This window comes from Microtus pennsylvanicus, chromosome 3 (assembly GCF_037038515.1).
Source record: "Microtus pennsylvanicus isolate mMicPen1 chromosome 3, mMicPen1.hap1, whole genome shotgun sequence".
NCBI classification, from domain to species: Eukaryota; Metazoa; Chordata; class Mammalia; order Rodentia; family Cricetidae; genus Microtus; species Microtus pennsylvanicus.
The window spans coordinates 144,412,317-144,432,692 of record NC_134581.1 but is presented as its reverse complement, the minus strand read 5'-3'; the positions used below and the strand labels follow the sequence as shown (position 1 = coordinate 144,432,692).

Here is a 20,376-nt window from a genome sequence, read left to right as displayed (position 1 = left end):
GTATGGAAGGAAAAGGAAACAGATAACCAACGTTAGACGCTTCTCTAGAATGTCTTTATTTTCCACTTCTCTATCACCATTGGGACAGATAAACAAATCAGTTGGTGTGGGAAGCCCTTCTGTATATGTGTTGCTCTTATTGGTTAATGAGTAAAGAAGCTGCCTTGGCCTGTGATAGGACAGAGAAGAGCTGGGGTGGGGGGGACACTAAACTGAATGCTGGGAGAAAGAAAGTGGAGTTGCGAGAAGCCGTGTGTATCGCCACAGCCACGTGGCGATACACAGATTAATAGAAATAGGTAAGAGCTAGCTGGCAATACGTTTAAGTGATTAGCCAAACCGTGGTTTAAATAATATAGTTTCTGTGTGATCATTTCATGGTCTAGGCAGCCAGGAACGAACAAGCAGCTTCCGCCAACAATCAGCCATCTGCAGGGACAGCAGCAGTTTAAACCATGGCTGAAAACTATCAAGCTACTTCCTAGGTAACATCAACTCAAACAGCAAGAACCGGAAGTAAACTAAGAAGGCATTTCCCTTGCTTTGTCCATGTTCTTTAGAAAAGATACATTGTGTAAATAGGTCAGCTTTCACAAAGGCAAATGCAACAGGGGAAAACTTGAACTTCTTCATTTTATCACAGCACCCAAAAATAAAAGAAAAAGCAAAGAGAAAATTGCATAAGTTACCACAACCGACTCACCAGTAGGAGCGCATATTATTGTATTTTTCCCTTTCTCGGCAGGCAGAGCAAGCTCCAGTTGGTAATTTCTTGGTTTCAACGGGCCGTTAAAATTATTAGAAAATGCTTCTACAACATAGAAGGAATAAAGTTACCAAACAGCCAGTGTTCTATCTGTTGTTCAGTGGACGTGAGTTTGGACTCTAGCAACAAGGGCCCCATTTAGGAGGTTTGGAATCCAGCCTCTTAATAACTGGCCCACTTCCCCCGTTGATTTGACACATACACCTGTCTCTCAGTGGTAAAGTATCAATAACAAGTTATCAAGAAAGGCCAAAGTGGATTCTTTCTAAAGCATGGAAACTTAATTTAAAAAAGAAAGCAAGAATGGTCTAATTCAAAGCAAAGTTACTCGGAACAAAGAAACAACAGACCCCCAAAGACAGCTGAGAAGAACCAGGCTGTTGGCATCAGGTTCTCAAAGCAATGTTAGCAAGGGAAACCATGCTGTATGTTCCTCCAGGTCCCAGATGATCGGAGGCTTTATCTCAGGAACAGGTCAGCATACAAAATGTCAAGAGACAGAAAAGCCCTAAACTGCCTCATGTGTCTAATCTTCCCACTGTAAAGAAAGAGACTTTCGCCAGGTGGTGGTGGCTCACACCTTTAATCCCAGCATTCGGGAGGTAGAGGCAGGCGGATCTCTGTGAGTTCAAAGCCAGCCTGGACTTATGTGAGTTCCAGGACAGCAGGACTATTTCACAGAGAAACCCTGTCTCAGGAGGGGGATAAAAAGAAAAGAGTGAACGAGACTCTTTTAGAAGGTTGAGAAAATCCGCGTTGCTTAAGACACGTATGGATCATTGTATGTCTGAACATTTAAAACAACCCATACTGTATCACTCTGGCAGGACAGAAGCCTTGTTTCATTCAGGTGCTGATTCCATGTGTACAGTATCTTTTTTACATTGTTCTAAAAAATAATAATGTTCTTTCAACACTATTCATTATTCATCTTATTGCCTTCCTGATACATTTTGTTATAAATATGCTTTGGTATGTCTTACAACCTTCTGGTCTCTTTATGATGAACACATAATTCAAGGAGCATTAGAAGCCTTATCCAGCCATAGGCAACTTTCACGGCACCATGTGTATGAGAATGAGTTGATTTGAGCCCTCCACACAGATGCCGGCAAACAGAGGGCACACAGCCTGCTCATCCACAGGCAGCCCTGAGATCCGGGCAGGACGCTGAGCAAGTGGCTCATAAACAGAGGTATTGTTGTAGAGCACAAGGCTGCTTTGGGATGTCACAGACACAGAAGTTCTGGGATCACCATAGTCATCAGAGGACACACACTGGACATACACCCTCAGGGGCAGAAGGCAGATAAGATCAGCAGAGGCCGCGAAAGACAGAAACAGTGGTTCTGATTATGAAGTCACTATTGCCACACAAATTCCCTTTCCTTTCCTAATCATCCTTTAAAAAATAAATAAATAAATGGATTTTCAAAAAGCATCACATGCTGCAGAAAGCCCATTATGGAAAAGAACAAATGATGCCCAGTACCTGAAGGTGGGCAGGGATTCTGAGAACAAACGATGCCCGGGTACCTGAAGGAGCGCAGGGATTCTGACTGAGAGCCTGGCATTCTGGCTCCTCTTGTATGAAAATCTGTATGCTGGACGTCTCCGTGTCATCGTCTTCAACAGCTTTACTTTCGAGCATTTTGAAACCTTTGTGAGATTGAAAAAAAAGAACAAAAAAAAGCTTAGAGTCTTAATGTAATCTGACTATGGTTTTGGTTGTGAAAGCTCCAAAAAGTCCTAACACTAAAAACCTAAATTTCCATTGAGCTTTTACAACCATGCCCTTTCACTTTCTTAACAATTTATTTATTTATTTTTAATTCTTCAGTTTATTAATGAATTTATTGTGTGTGTCCCTCAGGGCACAGAGAGTATGTGGAAGGCGGAGGATAACTTTTGGGAATTAGTCCTCTCTATCCTGTAGGTCCTAGAAACGGAACTCAGGTCTTCCAGCTCAGTGACAGGAGGGAGCTTCTCTCTGCTGAACCATCTCATGGGTCCCTTTTATTTCTTAAAGCAACGGGGAGAATCATTTCGAGTTTGCAGCTCAGTTTGGTGTTTGAATGCCAGTGTCCTTTAGAACCACGTGACTCCAAGTGTGGACCGTGCTGCTTAGGAGCAGTAGGCACGGTGAAGCCCTCCCAACTCGGCAGCTCGTGTCAGGAAAGATTCATTACTGGGCACATGAAGGAGACACTCACGGCTTTTCGTCTCTGGCTAATCCATCGCCAAAAACACAGACAGTTCCTACAAGAATTTATGCTGAAAATAAAACCAGGTTTGGTTTTTATCAAACTCAGGTTCAAAGTAAGAGTGAGTTTCCGGAAGCCATATAAGACTGACTTAATCACAGCAAATTCTTCATCCACTCCAGCTCCACTGGTTCTGGATGGCTTCCAGGCAAGAGAACCAATCACTGTCTATCTTCCTTAATATTCAGCCTCTACTCTGGTAGGGAGATAAGTCTTGCAATTTGAAACATTAGGTCTAGAATTTTCAAGTTATTTCTCTGATAAATTTGTGCTGGAAACCCTTATTTTTCCTTCCCCAGAATCTTTGGGCTAGCGAGCTAATTCCCTCCCAGAACTCAGCCTCCCGATGTTCATTCCCTAGAGATGTAGCCTTGGGTATCTGAAGAGAGCAGTGTCTCTCATGAAAAGTAAATTCTGGTAGAATTGGCAAGTCCTAGTGAGGACGGTGAGGGCACGGGATGGTCCAAGGCTCTTTCCTGAAGCGCCCACCTTCAACAATCCACAGTTCACTGAACGTGCTGTTTTCTTTCTCCAAAGCCAATTTCAAAACCTTGGGCCAGTTCTCCTTATCCGATCTGAGAAGGCATTCAACCATCTTCTCCGCACCTGCCATCATCCCTTTGGTGAAGCAGATCTGAGTGAGACAAATGCAGCACACCGTGGATCAGTTAGCTCTGTCTTCGCTGAAGAAATATCTACTCAGGTAGCATTTGACCAAAATCACCATGAAGGACAGTTCAGTAGGCCTTGGTTCACATCATTTTGCCCCACCCAGTATAAGTTTTTAAGATATTCTTTCCTTCACCTTTGTCCTTTTTATGTGATATCAATAGATCAAGCCAAATGTTCTCATCTTCTGTATCCTGACATCCATTACCATCAGCAATCCCAGGGCAAAAAAGCTAACCCGTATGACAGCCATTCACACAAAGATTATATCAGCACACAGAGCTATTTGAAAGGCTCAAACCGCACAAAAATAAATATTTTACAGAGTAGGTATTCTATGACTTTTATGTCTAATGATAACTAAAATGTACTGTGTATATGTTATTATGCATCAAGCTGACATAAGCATTGTATGTGCGTTACCTCCTTTAATCTGACCAGCATGTAGTTAAGGTACATTTTTCTTACTTTAGACATGAAAAAAAACCAGATGCTAAAGGAATTGCCCAGGATTGCCTCACTAGTGACTGAGAGACGATTATAATAAATGTATCTATGTCCAAGAGCCCACCATTTCTTCTTTTCATTCATTGTACTGTTCAGTGTGATTTGTGTGTGCATAAAACACTATTGGGAGAAAGAGCAACAAGGCAACTTTAACTGAGAACAGGCTAAACTTCAAATAGAAAAATGACCCCATTCATTTTAAAAATTCTTTTCTAGTCATTCCATCTTCTAGTTGAGGTCTTTTATGGGTTTCAATTATCCTTTGAGGGCCTAAAACAAGACAGAACCATTTCCATGAGTCTTTTTTTTTCTAAACTTGGTCCTTTGTATTAATTTACCTGTTTGATTTCTTCACATTCCTGATTAATCAAGCATTCAGACAATTCAGGAAGGATATCTGTTGGGTTGATTCTGGTCTTAAATTCTGGCTGTAAACGCTGTAAAAGTAATCTGTGTTCCTCTAACTTTTCAAGTTTTTGGAAATCCCAACTTTCGATGGCTTCATAAAGTCCACAGTAACCTGAAAAGAAAGAAAAGTGAGGATTATTAAATGAGCCCAACATTAAAAAAAAAAAAAAACGCTTTGACCATCAAAACCATAGGAATTCTGTTTGAATCCATGGTAAGAGCCCTCAAGTCCATGGTGCCAGAGCCACGTGGTTTTGCCTTTTATTTCCTCAGGCATTTAGTCACGGCAGTGAAGGTCAACTAATACAGCTATCCATGATTTTTCCACAAAGAAATAGCACTTATTTTTGACACCCAAACGTTCAGGTCTTCCCAAATTCATTACTTTTCAAGGTAAAATCCTAAGGACAGATGTGAAGCCTTGTATTTGACCTCAGTATTAAATCTTCAAAATGCCCCCATGTGCCATAGCAACAACCCGCAATTTACTTTTTAAAGATATTTATTTATTTTATGTGTGTCTATGTGTACCATGGGTGTGTCTGTTGCCTGCGGAGAGCAGAAGAGGGTGCCAAATCCCTGGAACTGGAGTTACAGATGTTTGTGAGCCATCATGTGAGGGCTGGGAACCAAGCCTGGGTCCTCCGAAAGAGCAGCAAATGCTCAGAGCCACAGAACCACATTTTCGGTGCCCAAGTTACTTTTAAATTAGTCAAATTCATCATGTTTACCTTCTTAGTAGGAAGTAGTAAAAAAAAGACAAGAGGAAATATGAATCTTACTTTCTGCTCTTGAAGAGCCTTCCTTCCACACCATTTCAAGAAAAGATTATGCCAATGAACAAATCAAGGGGGGGGGGATGACTTCCAATTAAAATAACCCAAGAAAGTAGAAAGTGTAAAAAGGCAAGATCTCCTGAGTAAATTGGGAGCATGGGACCTTGGGGGAGGGTTGAAGGGGGAGGGGGAGAGGCAGGGAGGGGAGCAGAGAAAAATGTAGAGCTCAATAAATATCATAAAAGAGAGAGAGAGAGAGAGAGAGAGAGAGAGAGAGAGAGAAAGTAACCCATGAATGTCTCACTCTAAGGTGCCTGAACAGACTCCCCAGGCTTCCCTGCCTCTAAGACCCACATTTACTTCATTCAGTAGCCAGGGAAGGCAATGGGTTTTATTTCTCCATACCCAGGAAACTAACAAAACAGCTCCAGGATCAGGGAGAAGGTCCAGTAGGTGAAGAGCTCACCACACAAGCATGAGGACCTGAGTTCAATCCCCAGCTCTCTCATGTCAACAGCCAGGTGTAGCAGTGTGGCCCTATAATCCCAACCAGTCTAGCCGAAATGGTTAAACCCCGGGTTCAATGAGAGACCCAGAATCAAAACCTAAGGTGAAAAGCTCCTGAGGAAGACACTCAGTGTCAACCTCTGGCCTACACAAAAGTGCCCTCAGACGTAGACACACACACATAAACATATGCGCGTGTTCATCCCCTGCCTTCCCCAACTGACCTCCCCGCACCCACACACAAAGAAGCTTCACCATGACGAAAAGGAATCCCCTGGATTCTATTAGGACAATCTCAATATGCTATCGCCCCTGCAGTGTCTTTTCACGCTGCCATGAAACGTTAGCAAGGGAGGAAAAGATATATGCATATCCAGCAAACACCAGCACTCGTGACGTGTCTGGTGCACAGCTACATGTCTGATGCACAGTTAGATGTCTGACACACAGTTACATGTCTGTTGCACAGTTAGATATCTGATGCGCAGTTACATGCCTGACGCACAGCTACATGCCTGACGCACAGCTGCATGTCTGATGCACAGCCACTACATGTCACTCATCTTCAGAAAGCCATGCATGTTCAGCAGGGTTCACATACCACTTATTTTTCATAACCTCTTAAGTTATTCTATGTGTGTTTAAAAGGTACTTATTTACATATATTATTTAGAAAGTTCAGAAAAATAGTAATAGCTAATACATTTAAAATATATAATCTCATTCACGGTTTTATTGTAGTTAAAAAAAATTATAAAATTTACCACCTAACCACTTTTAACTAAGTTCAGCAATGTCGAGTAAATTGATTATGGCAAAAGGAGCTCAAGGGTGTTTTCCTCGTGCGAAAACCGTAAGTCTATGCCCATGAGCAAGGCCTTTACCCCTGGCTCCATCTCCTGCAAACACCATTCTGTTCCTATGGCTCAGAGTCGCTTTGGCGTGGGTGGAACACTTACAGCACCGTGGCTCACTTACTTGGTGCAACCGTCTCAAGGTTCACCCACGTGGTAGCATAAGTGAGCTTCCCTTCCTCTGGAGAACTAGAACGGATTCTGCTGTAGGCGTATACCGTGTGTTTTTCTCCTTACATTTGATTTGTTTTTTAACTGTTTATTCATTCTGTGATGCTGAGATATGTTTGAGTCTAAGGCCTCACCATGACCTGGGGGAGTGCTACCACCTGGATGGATACTATTTGGGATAAAGGCTGTTTGCACGACTTGTATTTTAGCTGTGGTGGGAAGCGCAGCTATGAACACAAGTGCAGAATTTGCTCTTAAAAGCTTTGTTTTAATTCTTTAGGGGAAAATTCCAGCTATGGATCTTCTGGATAATGCAATGGGTGTTTGTTTGTTTGTTTGTTTGTTTTTAGGAAACTCTAGTTTCCACAGCAGCGATACCACTTTATAGTCTACAAACAGTGCGCAAACCTTAGAGTTTCCCCACATCCTCACAGGAGTAATAGGTGTGCAGCAGTAACTCACTGGAGATTTCCCTCCCATTTCACTGAGGGTGAGTGACTATGAGCATCATTTCACATGTGTGATGGCTAGTTGTATGTCCGGAGAAATGGCAAACCCTTTCTTTATTAGGAGTGGGACAGGGCGGGGGCACCGGAGTGCCACAGCGCATGTGTGGAGGCTGGAGAACTATCTGCAGGAGCTGGCTCTCCCTGTCCACCTTGTGTTGAGGCAGGGTCTCTCTTTTTGTTTCTGCCATATACAAGGCTAGCTGGCCCATGAGCTTCTTTCTGGGCCACTCTTCTGTCTCTACCCCATCTCATGTAAGAATGTTGGGAATTCAGATGCACACAGCTGAATCCAGCTTCTTCACGTGGGTGCTGGGAACCCAACCCTGTGCAGCAAGCCCTCTCATGAGCTGAGCCCTCTTACCAGCCCACCTGAGCAGCCAATCCACTTTGTCTATTATTTCAACCAGGTTTCCTCTGTTGAGTTACAGGAGTTCCTAATGTTATATAATATATATCCTATATATTATAGATAATAATCCCTCACCAAATGCATGATTTGTATTATTTTCTCCCATTCTACGGGTTGATCTTCCACTCTGGCAGTTGTGAGCTTTGATATACAAAGATTTTCAGATTTTATGCAGCCCCATTTGTCTCTTTGTGCTCTTCCTGGCTATGTGCTTGACATCACGCCTGCAAACGGACATGCTTCACCCCTCATGTTCCAATAGATATGTTTTAAAATTCCCACAATATAGATGTTTAACTTATCCACTCCTTCCGTTTGGTCACAAGGCATTTGTTTGGTTCCCTAACAATGTGTTTAGTTTGGCTCAGGTGGAACTTTATAGCTATGGCAGCTTATGCTATAAAATTTAATGCCGCATGCCTCCAATTCAGCGGGATTGTCATTCACGTTCACACAGCTGCGCCGTGGCGTAATGGGCCTCCGTGTCAACACTATAAAACTGACTTGCTCGTTCTCCTCTTGAAAGACATTGGTATTCTAGTAACACGGTCGCCTCTCCCCCAGTTAAAACAATCCTGTAGGTTCCTGTGGATGTTTCTGGTAGATAATTCTATCATCTGCCTGAATATGGTCCTTACCTGTCCTTGAACAACGAGGCACAAACTAGACACAGACGCCTCAAAATTAATCCCTTTTCCCTTATGGCATTCAAACTCAGCAGAGTGAAGTAACTCTGGTTTGTGAGTGAGAAAAAGGAACCAACCTGCACTGTACAGGGCATCCAAAAAGGCCCGGAACCAGCCTTCCGTCTGCAGCTGCAGCAGGTACTGGAGGAACAGGGAGGCAGCTTCCATGGGGCCCTTGTTGTTTTTCTCAGCCTGGATGAACTGGACCACCTCTGCAATCAGAAGCCAGGACAGGTGAGCAGCCTGCAGAACCACTCCTCACTGGAGGCAAAACAGGGCAGCCCCTCCCACCTGGGCTGGAAGTCATAACCACACAGCAGAAGCAGCTTTGGGAAGCAGCAGACTCTGCTCATTCATCAACACACACTTCCCACCCTTCACACAAGCGGGTGCAGAGCTTCGAGCGTGCACTCCGTGAAACGAGTGTCTTCAAGACTTTTGAAAAAATAAATAGAAAAGCTCTCCGCAGTTGGCAGAAGTCACAGTGGAGGGTGTTACATAGAAGGAGGCAATGGCTGGACTAAGAGGGTAGGGTGGGACCCCATGGCATCAGTAATCTGTGCAGCAGACGCAGTAAGCAGCTTGAATTAAGAGTACGTTTGTGATCTTTTGTTCTGGGTTCTTGCTAAGAGTGAAAAATACAGCAAAAAAATGAAAAAAAAGAGGGCGCTAAAGAGACCAGTGAGAACAGGGGGCAGGAAACACTAGCAACTGCTAGCTTCAAAATGGTATTCATTTTGAATAGACATGCTAACTCTACCTAGGAAGTAAACAAACCACTCTCCGACTGTGGTCCCACATAGCCAATTTTTTTCATAGCAGATAGAGTACAAATTCCAAAGGAGGGCGCCAGTTGCCAGTGTGGTTTTCTGTGCATTCTTAGAGACTAGGAGACCCGGCCTGAAACACTTAGGAAGGTATCTGGAAAGAGCAAGGAGAGGAAGTCCTCTGCCTTCGCTCTCTCTTAAGGACCTCTATCAACAGCAAAGTCCCTGTCAGTAGTCACACTTTCTCTAGTCAAGGGGAGAGCTTGGTGGACTTTAGAGTCTGGACTCCACCCCAACTACTGAATTACTGTAAAAAGAAGCCCTTTATCTATTTCACAGCCACTCTGGTCTCTCTTCCCTTTGCACTAGACAGCCATTAACCAACTTTACAAGATTTTGTTATTCCAGATTTTTCAGGCCTTGTAACGCAAGTACTCTACCATGGCGCTATCGCCCCGGTTCTCATCTGGACATCTATGTGAGTGGTTCCATGTAGCATATGGCCTTTGCAACTGGCATCTTTCGTTTAACATGTTTTAAGGTTCGTTCATCTTGTACATGCTATCATTCCTTCCTTTAATAAAAAGCTATAAGAACGTAACAAGCCAATGAAATCCCGTCGCTCGGCAGGCACTGGGGCCGTGCCTACTCTCTGGGTATTATAGATAGAAATGCAACGAGTGCTTCTCTTGGTCACTAGCTGTTGCTGTGAAGAGATGTCATGACCGTGGCAACTCGTATTAAAAAGCATTAATTGGGGGCTGTGTTGGGGAGTCAGTCCATTGTCATCACGGCAGGGAGGAGGACCTCACGCATGGTGCTGCAGCAGTACCTGAGAGCTACATCCTGAGCTGCAGGGAGAGAGAGAAAGAGAGGGAGGGAGGGAGACCGGGATTAGTGTAGGATTTTGAGACATCACCCAGTGACATTTCCTCCACGGAGGTTGCACCTACTCTAACAAGGCCACACTTCCTACTTCTGCTAATCCTTTCAAACAGTTCCTCCACTCTGGTGACTGAGCACTCAGATATTCAGGGGGCCTGTCTCATTCAGACAGCCACAGTGCTCATAGACAGGTTTGTGCAAATGCGCTTCTCTTGGGTACACATGTAGATGTGAGACTGCTGGGCCATGCGGTAGCTTCGTTTGAACAGAGTGCAGAATGGATAAACCGTTTTCCAAAGAAGCCGCGCAATTTTGCAACCCCACTAGCAAACTGAGATTTATTTTCTACACATCCTAACTGGTGCCTGTGACTATCTTTCTCCTTAAGCCATCTGTATGAGTTGCCTGTGGCTGCAGCGACACCTTGACACAAAACACATAGCTTAAGGCAATGGAGACACTTTTGCACAGCTCCAAGCCTGTACATCCGAAATCAAGGTGTTGGTGGGGCGATGCTTCCATCGAGGACTAGAGGAGCGCGCTTCCCTTGCCTCTTACAGCCTGGGTGGCCATCAGGATTCCTCACGCCCTCCAGTCTCTGCCCATCTTCACACTGCGTCTCCGCAGCTGCCTTGTAGGTCTCTCCCTACACCTTGCCTCTGTCTCCACAAAGCATCTTCTTGGTCTTTATGCCTTCACATCTTATAAGGGTATCAGTCGCAGAGCATACCACCTTACTCCAATAGGACCCCACTGTACCTCTGTAAAGACCCCATCTCCAAATAAGATCATGTTCCGAGCTACCTGGAATTAGCATTCCAACATAATTCAACTCACAACAGCGACCAATCCAGTCACTTCCAGCTTCCCTGGGTCCGCAACCTTACCTCTTGGAGTCCTAACATCTGTCCTGTTGCTCACAGCTGTGCTCTTGCCTTCTGTGACATGATCTTCCCTTAGACCAGCTGCCACGGATGTACCACAACGACCAGATTTATCCCAGACACAGCAAAGGCCTGCCAGGTTAAGCTGTCTTGTTAGACCCTGGGCGGTTCAGACTCTGCACTTAGAGCTCATCCTGCTGCCTACCATACCCAAGACGGCTGCTTACAAGTCAGTGATAATCCCATCAAGATCGCCAGGATTTCAACGCAGACAAAAGCCCGTCTTTTGGGGAAATCAACAGCTCCCACTGTTTACTTTTCTGGGGCCCCCATGTGATGTTATCCGCAGCTTCCCAAGGTAGAGGCTTTAAAAGCTCCTCTCTGTGGAGCCTCTGGCTCCACACTTAGCATTGTATACGCTAACTGTGTGCTTATCATCTTCCTAACACTGTTACATGGACAGGTTTCATTCTACTAAACATGTGTTCAGACGGGGTCACTAAGAAATGGATGCTGAGAATACTACCCATCCAGTGCTCCTCTAGGGTGGGGGTGAGCAGATGACTCCAAAGGAACTCTGAAAAGACACTATAGCCCACACCCAGGCCTACTCTGAGACGGCCTGGAAAGCCTGGGGATCAGCAAAGTCTTCCACTTCACAGGGAAGCACACAGTTTTCCAGAAGAAATATGTCAATAGTTCTCTCACGAGTTGGAGCCAGTGCCCACAGTCATAAATGCAATTTGAAAGGGTTATAATGAGCCAGGCGGTGGTGGCGCACACCTTTAATCCCAGCATTCAGGAGGCAGAGGCGAGTGGATCTCTGTGAGTTCGAGGCCAGCCTAGTCTACAAGAGCTAGTTCCAGGACAGGCTCTAAAACTACAGCGAAACCCTGTCTCCAAAAACAAAACAAAACAAAAAGAGAAAAGGTTTTAATGAAAAAGAAGGACATGGAGCATGTATGAGTAAATTCCCACTGTCTTCTAGTACGGCAAAAAATGTAAGTCAAAAATCCTATACCCAGCCATAGTATTTATTAGTGTCCCAGGTTCCTCAATGCATCCTTATTGATACAATATATTTGTTACAAAATTAAGGTCAACCAATAGAATCCAGAGCTCCTAAAGGAGCCAGTGCAAGGAAGAAATGGCAAGGTAAAGAATGGAGAGTGTTACTAATCTAACAGAAAATTGAGAAAGAGAGATCAAAATATTTATGGAAAGATATGATAAATTATAAAAGCATGGGGGCTGAAGAGATGCCTCAAAGGTTAAGAGCACTGGCTGCTCTTCCAGAGGTCCTGAGTTCAATTCCCAGCAACCACATCATGGCTCACAGCCATCTCTCATGAGATCTGGTACCATCTAGTGGCACCCAGACATACATGGAGACAGAATGTTGTATACATAATAAATAATTAAAAAATACACATTGTGATTTAAAAAAGAAATAAGTAAAATATTTCTGGGCTGGAGAGATGGCTTAGAGGATAAGAGCACTAGCTGCTCTTCCAGAGGTCATGAGTTCAATTCCCGGCAACCACATGGTGGCTCACAACCATCTGTAATGAGATCTGATGCCCTCTTCTAGCATACATGGAAGTAGAATGGTGCATAAATAAATAAATTAAATAAATAAATAAATAAATAAGCAAAAAAAAAGAGCCTACCTTCTGAACCTTCTCACCTTTAAGTGACCTCCTCATGGTCCTCCTCTTTAAAAAAATACAACCAAACAAGATACTACCAACTTCTTTAAAAAAAAAAAACTCAGGACCTCATATAGCCTAGATGAGAGCTTTACCACTGGGCCACACTCCCAGCCTCATCTAAACAACTTTATCATCATCTTTTGGAGGGAGAGGAGATAGGTAAAAGGAAAAATAACAGCACTGGAACCCCAAGACCAAGTTCTCAGCACAAAGAAGACTGATTTGCTCCAGAGGGACAGAGGGCAGGGACAAGGGACAAACACAGGAGATAGAGGATAAGGGAGAAGGGGAAAGGAACAAGGGATATAGGAAAGGAATATTTGTCCCAGAGGACAAAGGGCTGCCTCTGGATAGAGAGGAGACAGACATGGCCCATAGGCAAATGGTTTATAAAGGTACAAGGGGAACCAGCACGTTAGGATGAGGTGCTTAATTCTAACTGGGCATGTTAACTAGGTGAGCCAAAGGGGGCTTCTGATTGCTGGACCCCAGTACTCTGATAGCTGAACTTTGGTAGTTGGCCTCAGGAGGAGGAAGTGGCCAAACAAGGAAATAGACCTTGGTGGCTAGCTTCAGGAATGTGATTTATAGGGCTTTTTTGTTTGTTTGTTTGTTTTTTTCAAGAAGGCAGAGGGAATGGGGGAGAAGGGCAAGGCCTGCCAAAGCCATAGCTACCACACTTGGGCTAGCCAGAATCCCTTCAATAGTTAAAGAGGAGAAAACCTTCAATGTACCTCTAACAACCAGAGTTTAAAAAAATTATACAGTCTTCCACTTATTCAAGTATTTTTTGTTTGTTTGCTTTTTCCAAGACAGGGTTTCGCTGTGTAGCCCTAGTCGTCCCAAAAATCGCTCTGTAGACCAGGCTGACCTGCCTCTGCCTTCCAAGAGCTGGGATTAGAGGCGTGTGCCACCACTGCCAGGCCAACCTCAAGTCTTTTCATCATGGCCGATGTATAACTATGAACTAACTTGGGGAGATAGAACACACACACAGACCTGCACCCGAATCTCGCCTTTATCACAGTGCACAAATGCATATTTCCTGCTACAACCAGAAGCCTGCTGAGCCCTAATAATCTTTGAAAGCAGAGACAAAACCAATCCAAATTCAATTGTTTTTAATAATTTCTGTTTCCTCTTTCTCTCATTGTATTTTTAAAGACGTCTGTTTTACAATCATGTGTATTTGGTGTCTGTGTGTGGGTTGTGTGCCTGTGAAGAGGGTGTCGGGTCCCATGGAACTGGAGTTATAGGCCGCCTGATTCGGGAGCTGGGAACCCAAGTCGGGCCCTCTGTAAGAGCAGTACGTTCTCCCCACTGCTGAGTTGTCTCCAGCCCCTTATCATCCTATGTCTTAAGTTACATCTCTTCTTCACATCCCACACCCTCTCTTTTCACTCATTTTGGGAACTCAATTTGTAAGAACACTTTGTGTCTTAGGAAAAGGCTTCATTTCTAACTGTTTGTTCTGGAATATGAAATCATAATGCACCTTCCTGCAGCAGGACTGAAGGAGGCTTAGCTGATAGCTTCTTACATGTGGAATGTGGGCGTTGATTGGTAGCTTTACTTTTAAAAATGGCTAGCAATATTTTGATTTTCTTTTGGTTAAGAGTTACTTAAATGTACTATTTTGTTATTGCTCTTTATTTCTTTATTTGCTTTTTTGAGTGCGTGTATGTGTGTGTGTGAGTGTGTGTGTATGTGTGTGAGTGTGTGTGTATGTGTGTGAGTGTGTGTGTGTATATGTGTGTGTGTTGCACGCGTATGCCATGGCAGATGTGCAGAAATGCCAGGGAACAATTTGCAGGAGCTGGTTCTCTCCTTCCACCATATGGCCTTGGCATCAAACTCAGGTCATCAGGTTTGACAGGAAGTGCCTTTACCTATGAGGCTGTTTTGTGGTTCCAAAGTATGATGTTTGGAAATTATTTAAGTAATTTTTAAAAGTCCTATGATTAATTCTGGGGATATAGAATACTTGTCAATAATTTAGTATCATGGACATGTATTCTCAAAATTCTCAAACGTCATTATTTCCATCACATAGACATAGAAACTGAAACAGACTTAAAACATTTTCCTGGGGTCATGAGCCTGCAAATTAAAGAATAAATGTATAGAAGCCGTGCTTCAGAGCCTTTGCTAAGTATTTATGTAGTATAGTATCTGAGAAAGCTTACACATGGGAGGAGGTTGATATACTCTCCTTTTATAAATATGTGTGGTGGACTCTCAGTCATTCTTACTACATTAAACAGTGCCTATACCCTCATCCATATTAATGAACTAATCTAACAATATTGTTAAGATGCTTGGTAATACCCCCGTTTCTTGAGTTATAAGATGCCCTCTCATATTTATTACCCAACAAGCTGCATGTGGAGCCAGGTGGTGGTGATGCACACCTTTAATCCCAGCACTCGGGAGGCAGAGGCAAAGGAATCTCTGTGAGTTAGAGGCCAGCCTGGTCTACAGAGCTAATTCCGGGACAATCAGGGCTACACAAAGAAATCCTGTCTCAAAAAACAAATAAACAAAAAAAAAAAGTCTTAATACTTCTAATCCTTTCAAACAGTGCCTCTCCCTGCTGGTTAATCATTCTGATGGGGTCATTCTTATACAAACCACCACAGGGGTCTCAGGAAGGCCTAATTCTGCCTATAGAGAATCTTAGCTCTTTAAAGACAGGCTACAACCGACAGCCTACAACCCACAACTAGCAGGAGCCTTCCTTGCATCATCCGGTTTGATACTTTCTGTTTCCTGGTTTATTTAAGTTACTAAATGTGATGTTTTTCTCCCTTTCTAGAAAATGAGACTAGTGCAATCATCTTTAAATTTGTGGATCTTTATCTTTAACCTCTGGTCAGCATTTTAAAAATATCAACATGAAATGTGATGTCTTCTTCCTCCTCGCTTCTGAGGCAAGGAATTTCAAGTGCATTTATTATTATTTTCCCAAACTCTTTACTGATTTGTTATTTAAACCAAACTATTACTTTAAAACTCTTAGCTAAACTAACAAAAAGAGAGGAAGACCCACATTGACAAACTTAGAATTTTTTTTTTTAAAAAGGGTTTAGGGGCTGGAGAGATGGCTTAGCAGTTAAGAGCACTGACTATTCTTCCAGAAGACCCTGGTTCAATTCCCATCTCCCACATAGCAGCTCACAACTGTCTGTAATTCCAGTTTGAGGAGACCCAATACCCTCACACAGACATACACTCAATGTGCATAAAATAAGAATAAATTATTTTTTTTAAAAAAAAGTCTAATTAACCGGGGTGGTGGTGGCACAGGCCTTTAATCCCAGCACTAGGGAGGCAGAGACAGGTGAATCTCTGTAAGTCAAGACCCGCCTGGTCTATAAGAGCTAGGTCCAGGACAGGCACCAAAGCTACACAGAGAAACCCTTTCTCGAAAAACCAAAAAGTCTAATTAAATGCACAAAATCATTAGGAGGTACTTGGAAAACTTGTACTTAAAACAAACTAGAAGAAACTGACAAATTCTTAGCCACTTACAGCCCATCCAAATTTAATCAAGAGGATATAACCAAACAGGTCTATGACAAAAAATGAGATTGAAACAGTAATAAAAAAGAAGTTTCCCAACAAAGGAAAGCCTAGAACTAGACGAATTCACTGCTGAATTCTACCAAACCTTTAAAGAAAAGCTAACATAAATATTCTTCAACATATTCCATAGACCAGAAGGGGAAGGGACACACATTCTACGAAGCTAGCATTACTCTGACAGTGCAATTAGATTAGTACATGGCAGGAGGGAGAGAGGGAGGGAGGAAGAAAAAACCTTTTTTCTGACGAACATACAAGCCAGTAGCTTTCTGACATGCCTTTAGCAAACTTGGCGAGAAAGAGACCAGAATAGAGGGTTACTAATCACAATAGCCTCAAACAAGCAACAAGCCCTAACCAAAGTTCAAAGACTTCTACAATGCAAGTGTCCAAGACAGAAAAAAAAAAAGAACAATACAAAACAATAGATTTCATCTTAAAGGGAATAAGAGACAAACAGTTTATTCTGGGGCCATTTTCAGTGACCACGGCTCAGGAATACAGATTTAGGTTACCCCAAACTCTATGTTCCAAATGGAAGCAGTCTTAGAAATTTCCATCCATCCATCTATCCATCCATCCATCCATCCATCCATCCATCCATCCATCTATCCATTTACCCATCCACTGATGGACTTTTAAGTTGGTTCTATCTCCAGCCATTGTGAATCATCAGGTGTCTCCCCCAGGTTGCCCCCACCCCACCCCCCACTATTCTCCTCTCTTGCTTCCCCCTGCTATTTTCTCTGCTCCAAAAGGGTTGCCATGGCGAGGCCGGCCTGCTTCCTTGTCTCTCTGCTCTGGACTCTCCCGGACACCTCTGCTTGCTCTCTCTCACATCTATAATAAAAAACCTTCCCCTAAGAGTGGAGCTGTTATTTCAGGGGTTCTCACTGTCCTCGCTGACATGAAAAAGTGCAGAGATAAGAGATAGACCCAGGTGTGTAAGCCTCTCTGTGCTATGTTGGATTTTGAGGTTTTTTTTTTTTCTTTTGGTTTTTTTCGAGACTAGGTTTCTCTGCAGCTTTGGAGCCTGTCCTGGAACTAGCTCCTGTAGACCAGGCTGGTCTCGAACTCACAGAGCTCCGCCTGCCTCTATGTCCCAAGTGCTGGAATTAAAGGTGTGTGCCGCCACCACCCAGCTTCCTCCACATTCTTGTCAGCATTTGTTGTTACCTGATTCCTTGCTAGACAGCCGAGCTGACTGGGGTGCACTGTCTTTCTGTTAATGATAGCCTTGGCTATTTTGGGTCATTTGTGCTTCTTTATGTTTTTTTTTTAAATATACAATGGCAAACCTACAGACAGTATTGTTCTAAATAGGAGAAACTAGGAGCATTTTCTCTAAAATCTGGAACAAGACAAGGGTGCCTGTTCGTTCTCCTATTATTCAATATTGCGCTTGAAGTCTCAGCTAGAACAATACAAGAGACATAAATAAAACTGACCCAACTAGGAAAGGGAGAAGTCCAATTATCTCTATTTGCAGATAATATAATCCTAAAAGGACCCCAAAGACTCCACCAGAAAACTCAGCCCTCACAAAAACTTTCACCAGAGTGGCAGGATACGCAGTACACATAGAGAAAACGGTAGCTTTTCCTACATACCAATAACAAACAGCCTTGCCCAGGAAGAAATGGGGAAAGACGGGATGTCATCCACAATAGCTTCAAACAAACTCTAACCAAAAGAGGTGAAAGGCTACTACAGGCTAACCTTTCAAGACACCAAAGAAAAAAATTCATGAAGATAGCAGAAGATAAAAAGATCTCCCAAGATGGGCAGAATTCGTAGGATATCAACATAATCCACATAAAAAAACTCAAATCTTCACATCATCTTTACAGACTATTAAAAAAAATCCTAAAACTCATGAAACTGAAAAGGCCTCCTGAGAGGGAAGAGGGAAGGAAGATTCCTTAGACGGGGAAGAGAGGGAGAGAGAGAGATGGAACACACTTGGTGGCGCACACCTTGATCCCAGCACTCCGGAGGCAGAGGCAGGCAGATCTCTGTGAGTTCAAGGCCAGCCCGGTCTACAAGAGCTAGTTCCAGGACAGGCTGGAGCAACACAGAGAAACCCTGTCTCGAAAAGCCAAAAGAAAAAAGAAAGAGAAAAAGAACAAGAAAGGAAGAGAGGGAGGGAAGGAGGGGAAGGAAAGGTGAGAGAGAGAGAAGAAAATGAAAGCAGAACAGGGGACCATTTGGGGGAGGGAAGGAAACTAACCAGAGAGGAAGGAATAAGATTAAAAGAATGGAAGTCACAGCACTTGTAAACTGAGGTGTCTTGTGTGGGTTTCCTGTCCTCAGGGTTCAAGGCTAGTCCAGTCATTAGGGTGTCTTTTTCTACTTCTCTCTAGCAGAACTGGGAGTGGGGACCCTGAGGGGTTTTCTCTGCCTCACTGAACATACTGGTTTGTGTGTGTGTGTGTGGTTTTTTGTTTTTTGTTTTTTTTTTTTTGGTTTTTCGAGACAGGGTTTCTCTGTAGTTTTGGAGCCTGTCCTGGAACTAGCTCTTGTAGACCAGCCTAGTCTTGAACTCACAGAGATCCGTCTCCCTCTGCCTCCCGAGTGCTGGGATTAAAGGTGTGCGCCACCACCGGCTGGCGTGAACATACTGTTTAAACTGCAGAGCAAAGAAGCCCAGGATTAACCTGTAGTTTCCACCACCGTCCAACACCAGGAAAGACAGACAGCAAGGACCAGTCAAATGAAAAGTAACAACTGTCACCCGGTGGCCTCCCATCACCCCTCGGAGGACATCTCCGTTTGCTCATCTCTGGTGGAAGCACTCGTGACAATCTACAAAGTGTCTCAAACAAGTCTCAAAAAAAAAAAAAAGCTGGAAGTGAAACACTGTACAAAACCCTAAGCACGTGGAGTCTGGGGAAAGTTTTCCTCTACGGGCTTCCCGTTAGCAACATCCTTTGGTAGCATTTTGTGTACCTCATGTACCTCAGTCCTCATGTTTCACGAGCTCCTCACCTCCGCCTTTGCCCTAAAGCCTTGCTCTGTACAGCAATCTACGGTGGGGGGCGGGGAGCGGTTCTTACTTCTTAATCTCTCCTGCCAGGACCAGAGACTCACAGATGATTTCCACAAGTTACTACTCACTTTGCGGGAACTCTGTCCCTGCCCATCAAACCCAGACGCTGTCTAGTCTAATATGCCCTGGCGATCTGACACAAACCTGGTGTTCCTAGGTTAGTTACACTAACTGGCCCAAAGAAAGCAAAAGAAGGGGGGCGGGGGGAACACAGGACCACAATTGGTTTTAGCTTGAGTGATTTAAAAAAACAAAACAACAAAAAAAAAAAAATCCACACCATCAGCCTGAGAGCCCGCATCGCATCGGGGACCACTCACCATCCTGGAGCCAGGGACCCATGTAGCTGAGGATGTAGGTGGGGTCCAGAGTCTTCCTGACATAGTCTCTGAATGCTTGCAGATTCTGCCGCTGTTCAGCTGTCATTCTGTGGCTCCCCGCGAGCGACAAGCGCCCTGGCTCCCCAAAAGTCGCCTCGGATTTGAGCGCAGAGGGGACTTTTCTAGGCTAGGAGGCACCCTAGGGACAAGCGGCCAGGGCCAGTGCCTGGAAACCGAAACTGCCTCTCAGCGCTGGGGGCGGGGATCCAATTAAGTTTCGTTTCTGATCCAGGGAGCTGAGCCGCTGGCCAGGAGGGACCCAAAGGAACCTTGGCAATGCCTTGAAGTTTGTGCATTGCTTTCGGAGTGGTGCGGTTTGTATTATAAAGTCCGCACAGTTGAAGTGTACAGTTCAATGATTTTCGAAAAATGGAGACACCGGTAACCACTTCCGCCAGATCAGCTGGGTCCTCCTGTAATCTCCGTTTTCACTTTATTAAGAAACTATCACCTCTTTTCCATACCAGTTTGCATCCCCACTCATAGAATTAAAGAACTAAAGTTGACTTGCATTCGCTAGGTACCAAAAACCAACCAACCTTCCTTCCTTCCTTCCTTCCTTCCTTCCTTCCTTCCTTCCTTCCTTCC

General features: G+C 43.9%; 1 protein-coding gene across 1 annotated transcript in view; it reads right to left on the bottom strand.

The window, feature by feature from the left end:
• Rigi (RNA sensor RIG-I) overlaps nucleotides 1-20,159 on the bottom strand; it is a 43,216-nt gene extending 23,057 nt beyond the window's left edge. The window contains exons 1-6 of the mRNA XM_075967515.1: nucleotides 19,729-20,159; nucleotides 8,604-8,738; nucleotides 4,545-4,726; nucleotides 3,520-3,664; nucleotides 2,303-2,425; nucleotides 704-811 (exon numbers count right to left, since the gene is read on the bottom strand). Coding sequence (XP_075823630.1) covers nucleotides 704-811; nucleotides 2,303-2,425; nucleotides 3,520-3,664; nucleotides 4,545-4,726; nucleotides 8,604-8,738; nucleotides 19,729-19,834 — 799 coding nt within the window. The 5' untranslated portion in view covers nucleotides 19,835-20,159. The remainder of the gene's footprint in view (nucleotides 1-703; nucleotides 812-2,302; nucleotides 2,426-3,519; nucleotides 3,665-4,544; nucleotides 4,727-8,603; nucleotides 8,739-19,728) is intronic.
• Between the last annotated feature and the right edge of the window lie 217 nt (nucleotides 20,160-20,376).